General features: G+C 33.7%; 1 protein-coding gene, 1 long non-coding RNA gene and 1 pseudogene across 2 annotated transcripts; 1 reads left to right on the forward strand and 2 right to left on the reverse strand.

Annotated features, from left to right (window-relative positions):
• Window positions 1-1,123: 1,123 nt before the first annotated feature.
• LOC106305589 lies at window positions 1,124-1,750 on the reverse strand. Its single transcript, XR_001263018.1, has 2 exons — window positions 1,622-1,750; window positions 1,124-1,437 (listed from the first exon to the last, which is right to left on the reverse strand). It is a non-coding gene; the product is annotated as an uncharacterized LOC106305589 (long non-coding RNA).
• Window positions 1,751-2,373: 623 nt separating this feature from the next.
• LOC106302060 (protein polybromo-1-like) lies at window positions 2,374-4,423 on the reverse strand. Its single transcript, XM_013738572.1, has 5 exons — window positions 4,192-4,423; window positions 3,568-3,910; window positions 3,415-3,483; window positions 3,172-3,310; window positions 2,374-2,756 (listed from the first exon to the last, which is right to left on the reverse strand). The coding sequence occupies exons 1-5, from the start codon at window positions 4,286-4,288 to the stop codon at window positions 2,730-2,732; spliced, it is 675 nt and encodes a 224-aa protein (XP_013594026.1). The 5' UTR covers window positions 4,289-4,423; the 3' UTR covers window positions 2,374-2,729.
• Window positions 4,424-5,819: 1,396 nt separating this feature from the next.
• The window catches only part of LOC106303349, a 2,645-nt pseudogene continuing 1,958 nt past the window's right edge, over window positions 5,820-6,506 (forward strand).

Here is a 6,506-nt window from a genome sequence, read left to right on the forward strand (position 1 = left end):
CGATGAACGACTCTTAGTTCTTTTTTTCGGTTCTTGTATTATAAATTAAAAACTTATTTATATATAAAATATTTTGATTTTGATTTTTTTAGAATTTTAATTTTCTTAATAAATTAAATAATTTTAATTATTTTTAAATTATATGTTTATATTCTATCAAATAAAACGAAGCAAATTCGTAGCTAATTTACGATTTATTTACGTGGAAACTTAACGAGTATTTTACGAGGAAAACCTTACGAGGAAATGACGAGGAATAATAAACGAGTACTTTACGAGGAAATGCTTTCAAGTTGTTTAAATGTTCTTTACGAGGAAATACTTTCGAGATATTTACGTGTAATTTACGAGGGGCGCCTTTCGAGGTATTTACGAGGAAATGAAGCGATGTCCTTACGTGGAATATTTACGTGGTCTTTACGATGAAATATTGTTCTTCGTCTTTACGACGAAATCATGTCCTCGCTAAGTTACGACGAATTAGCGATGAAATATGCGTTACGACGAACGTTTAACGACGAAATGTGTTTCCTCGCTAATTCCTCGTAACTAATTCCTCGTAAACCTGATTTTACGAGGAATTATCGAGAAAAACCACCGTCGTTAAATTTGTGTTTTCTTGTAGTGTTGGGTCCGCCACTGCATGGGACATTAGACTGATCTCTTTGGTCTGAGTTCGGTATGGCTTTCCCATTCCAAATCAGTTGAGTGTCTGGACTCGAGCGAAGGTTCAGACTCTCTTAGAGCGGAGGAGACTGTGTGAGGCTCGTTTCACAGAGCAGCGTCCATCTCCCGCTTTCGACGATGGAAGGATTACGGGCTGTTGCCTCCCGAACCCACTATGACTCAATAAGTCGGCTCCAATTGGACAAAAAAAAGTTAGAAAAAAAAAAGGAAGCTGAAGAAAACATGTCACTCTGGAATTGCGTGATGCCATGGGATGTGATATGATATCTGATACCATACTAATATGCAAATCATGGTACGTGAGATGACTTGCAATTGCGTGAGGCCGTCATTTATTATTTTTTAAAACTTTTTTTTATTTATTGGGGTAAAAGAATATGGTGGGCAACCACCTATAAAATTTAGGTTTATTAAGTTTGCTACTATTTTCTTATGATTTTTTATTTTCAAACTTTCTTATGATTTTAGACACACAACAAAAAATAGTTTGTTCTGTGTTATTATTCTCCACTATTTTCGGTTACAGAATTTTGTTTATAGACGATAACAAAAGCTAGCAAGAGAAATTACATCGGCATAAATGTTCTTCGCCGAAGTCATCACACTCGCAACTAGAAGGCCTATTCCCTTCACCTCCTTTCTTAACAAAGTCGTTTATGCACGTTTTGTTTCCGTCAGGACCGCATCCCCCGACAAATATATCCTTCCGGCCGCATTGGTTATCCATTGGAGTCAATCCAGCTTCCACGTCTATTATTATTTCACATCAACCATACAAAATCGTAAAGTTTAAAACAAAAGAATCTAGTCACTGATAATCCAACAAATTTAAAGCACTATATGTTCTATAACTTTTTCCATGGAGAACGTATTTAGCAATAGGTAAAAGTTAAAGTGTAACTAATCAACAGAAACAAAAAAATGGATGCCTTACCTTTGACATTGTTCATGATGAAGAACATGAGAATACAAGAAACCAGAAAGATACTAGCAGATCTCATGATTCTTGATGAGTGAGTTTTACTTTTCGCTCTTTTGTGCCAATTTATTTTCTGTATATTGCATTGGATGAGTTAATACAACCGTATATATATATAGGCGTATTCAATAAATGCCTTGGTAATCAACGTGATTCGGAAAGTATGAATACAAAGACCAGATCCTAAATAATTAATGGGAATTAACTAGTTTTTGAATGCAATCTTCAATTTATTCTTCAAAGGTAAAATTAGTATATATATATATATATATATATATTAATTTTACCGTTTGAGATGGATTAGTTACTATAAAACATCAATTAATATCTTCTGTTACCCTTGGTGATATTTTTTAAAAAATAATTTTAAATTAATCCATCTCCAAAAAAAAAACAGTTGTACAAAGAATGTAAGCTATGGTTTTGGTTTTATAAATCAACCTACATGTGATGGAAACTTGAAAACCAAAGCGTTTGAAAACAGAGTATCCTTTTACTCTAGAGACTGAAACCATTTCGACATTGTTTTATCAAAGTGTGTACCCTACCTTCCAATAAGGTAGAGATTCTGTTACGCACCATATGAAATGTTAATTTAATTCTCACATTAGAAGTTTAAAAAAATAATGTCTAGTATATAAAGTGTCTAACTCTTATTAGTATGAGATTTTGACATATTTCAAGATATGCTAACATGACTAAGAAAATTGAAGATAAATATGACGTTAGTTTTTGTTGGAACAACCCAAAATCATAAGCGCTCTTCATGTTCTCATCAGACACAACAAAACAACATAGCCACAATGAACACAGACCTAAAGTTAACTTAGACCCCCACAGAAAAGTCTATACAACAGACTCTGCCACCATAACTTGTCTTCAACATCTCTCCGATCTCTCTTTTTCTCTTAGTTTTGGAACAGCACCATAAATACATAATCACAACCATGACGACATAGACAAGAAAAAACCTAACTTACTAAAATCCCCACCAAAGTGCTTCCAAGTTATGACTAACTTCCCAGCCCCCCTGTGGCTTGTACCCATGAGAACCCCCTCGAGATTATCTTTTTCTGCGCTTTGTTTCCACCTGAAGACAACAATGCCATTGTTAATATCAGCCTCAAGCTTTTGAAAACTAAGCAGAAAGAAAGAAAATGAGATTTATAATTGCGAAACAAGCTTTATGAAATCATGTTCTCTCTGGTAACAGTCAATGAAATTTCTAACTCCAATATCTACTAGTTAGTGAAGGGTTACAAAATTAATCTTTAATAACCTTCACAGACAGATTGTTTTGCAGCAAGAAACTGGAGCAACGTTAAGCATAGATCAGGTCCAGACAGGACCAAGAACCACAAAAATTGTATCTTTCTGGGCATGCCCTTCCCCACTCAGTAAAGCACCATCAAGCAAATTTGATAGGACAAGGAGCGGCAGAGGCTAAGGTTATCAAAGTAATAGAACATTTTACACATGCACTGACAAAAGAGAGACACACGAACCTTGACATCATCAGCTGGAGATGCAGCAAACCCGTTCAGCGATTTCTTGACATCATCATCAGAACTGCATTCAGCACACACAAAGTGATCAAGCTTCTTTGCTTCTTCAATCGTCATTCCCACACACGCAGGATGATACCTACAACATCAAATAAAATTCATGGAAAAAATATATTAAAATCTCTTTCTCGTTGAACCAGAAGTAATCAAAGCTAACAAAAGAGACAGCACATTAACCATTACCAGTCTTTGCAACCTTCACATTGCACCATGAGATCGTCTGGATTATAAGGCATTTCACATTTGCAATACCTTAACCCACAAAATTAAAATTAAAAAAAAAAATCATGGAAAATTACAACGTTTTTATCTGAACTGATTACTTAATCAACTTACACAGCAACTCGGTCAGGGGTGAATGCACCAGTAGCAGCCTTGTACTCGAACCTACAATAATAATCCTCAGCACCAACGTTTTCGAGCCTCGTATAGTTCTTGAAGGTGTGAACAATGCATTTTCCTTCAATGGTGTGCGCGCTCTGAACATCAAAATGGTCAGACAAGAAAAGCTCTTTGGCTCCATGGAACTGTCTCCTGCCGCCAAGGGACTCCTCAGGGCGGTAATACCACCGACAGTGCACCTTCACGTTGTTCCTAGCGTCCGCTTCGATCTTCTCAACACGGGCCACGTACGGTGGCTTACCAGCATCTGAGGGACGCATCAACACACAATCTCCAGCTGCAGATGACAACCCTCAAATATTATTACTTCATAGCTCCTCTCATCAGTAATACGAATTATTGTAACAAGCCCAGCAAAAAAGTAATGGTTTTTTAGAAAAACTTCTTCAAAGAGAGGAGACCCAACAAAAAAAGTAAGTAAATTTACATAAAACAAGCCAAAAAGCAAAACAGTTCACTCTGTTTCGGAACAAGAGAGCTACAAAAAAGATCACATTTTGCATAAACCAAACACTTCCCAAAGTGAAGCTACAAAGTGACGAAAGAAGAAGGTATTACCTCTGACGACTTTGTTGGTGCCTTTGATGGTGTAAGAGTCAAGCTCCTTCCTCCCAGGTTTGATTTTCGACGGGACTCCTGGTCGAGTTTTCGCCATGGAAGCGCTAAGTCGGAATAAAGGTTGGGTTTTTTTTATTTATTTATCTTCAAATGTAACAGAGATGGAAGAGTAAATCTGGAACCCTAGATTCTCTTCTGGTGAAGAAGAAGAAGCAGAAGAAGAAGATGAGTCATTTGCAATTTGGGACTTTTACTATTTGTCAAGCCCAATTTATTATTTTGCCCTTTTTCTTTTTACTATTACATCTTTTTTTTGGTAATAAAAGTTGGAATTATGTTTACTTTTCTTTTTTTTTTTTGGTAAAATGTTAAGATTTATACCTTTGAATTTTTTTGAGTGTTGATTACAATTTATTAAAAACTAAAAAAAAGAGACTAATAAGAGTTATATTAATAAAATCTTCCTAAATAACATATATAATAAAAAGTAAATATTCATATATTAAAAACGAAAATACTATTTACAAAAAGGAAAGAAAAGATATTTAATGAAAATATATTTTATATATAATGTGATTTCATAAAAAATAAAGTTCACAAAAAAAAAACAGTTTTGATGTTAAAAAGACAACCTCTCTTTAAAACATAATATTAAACAACATAATATATTTTAATTAATAAAAATATTTTATTTATGTCAGTCATTTTTTTAGATTTTTACAAAAGTTAACTTAAATAACATATACTAAAATATCATTGATGAACTAAAAATATTTTATAATTGATACGATTGAGATGTTTAATTAGTTTTACATAATGAAAACAATCTATATTTTGAAGTCCAAGACCAAAGTCTAAATGTTAAAAATAAAAATTAATCAAAACATTAATCTATATTAGCACAGAAAATACTACAGTTAAATTTGGAGAATTAAATACAATTCAAGAATACCAAAGTAATAACCAATCGACTATAGATATTATATATTAAAATTATATGTCTAATTAAAATAATATAATGTTATAGAAAATAAATTATACATATAAATTAAAATTAAAATATTAAGAATGATAATATATTTATTTCTGTATTTTAATGTGATATTAAAATAAATAAAATCAAATTTAGTTTGCTAATTTTAATATATAATATCTATAGTATGTTAGGTATAGTCTTAACCATCAGAAAAGCTTGCTAATTTGTCTCTGGATAGCATGAACCAAACACGGTTCAATTCGGTACAATATATCTCTTCTTGGTTTTGTGATATCAAACTTGAACCGAACCGGTTCGGTTAGATAGAACAAACCGCGTAACTTCAAAATAATATTGAGGAAAAGGAAAAACCACAGACTTGGGCTTTCTAAGAAATTAACATTGGTGGCCATAAAAGATTGAAGTAAGGTAACAAAAACCTAAGCCCTCTTGATTCTGATAGCTCATCGGTTTGATTCCGTATTCGGTTCGTCTTCTAGAATCTTAAAAGTAATTCAAGTCTTAGAGATCGTTTCAATCGTTCCCGTTACGTACTTAGAGAATCTTGAGCTAGGTTTGTTGTTGTTGGGATATATATATAAATCGTGAAATGTTTAAGATTTAGGGTTACTCGTTTAGTTTGCTACCTTGAATGGAAAGTATTCACACACAGATTCGAAAAAGCAGAGCCAAGCCTGCTCCTGTACAAGCTTCATCCTGCTTTGATCGTCGTCCCTCCTCATCCAGACCCAGGCTTGCTCCTCTACAAGAGAGTAAAGAAATATTAGCTCTCCAGGCTGCAAAGACCGAGCCTTTGAAGGATGACCATGATGCTTTCACGGTTGTTATGGGGAGCAAGGCCTCTGGTTCTTGAGGGAGAAGACTAGGGATGTTAACTACAGGGTTAGGGCTCAACCCTCTTTTGTTTATTATAAATCCAGCCTTATATTAACTCAGCTCTATTTTAACCTTATTATAATCAAAGGGTTAGGGCTGGTATTAGGGTTAACTCATTTAATTGAAAAAAATATTTCATTTATTTTTGTTCTTAAATTTTAAAGATAAAACTAGAAAAATTAAGATATGATATGATTCTTTCCGCCAATTTGTTGAGCATCAAATCAAAAATTTTCCTCTCAAAATCGCAAAATCGAGTTTTTGCTCCACAACTAAGAATAAAGTTTTTCCGTCAAAAAACAAAAATTGTGTTTTTTCCGCCAAAACCTAATTTGAGTTTTTCCACCAAAACCACAAAATCAAGTTTTCCCGCCAAAACCGCAAAATCGAGTTTTCCCGCAAAAACCGTAAAATCGAGTTTTCCTGTCAAAACCGGCAAATC

This window comes from Brassica oleracea, chromosome C7 (genome assembly GCF_000695525.1).
Source record: "Brassica oleracea var. oleracea cultivar TO1000 chromosome C7, BOL, whole genome shotgun sequence".
NCBI lineage: Eukaryota > Viridiplantae > Streptophyta > Magnoliopsida > Brassicales > Brassicaceae > Brassica > Brassica oleracea.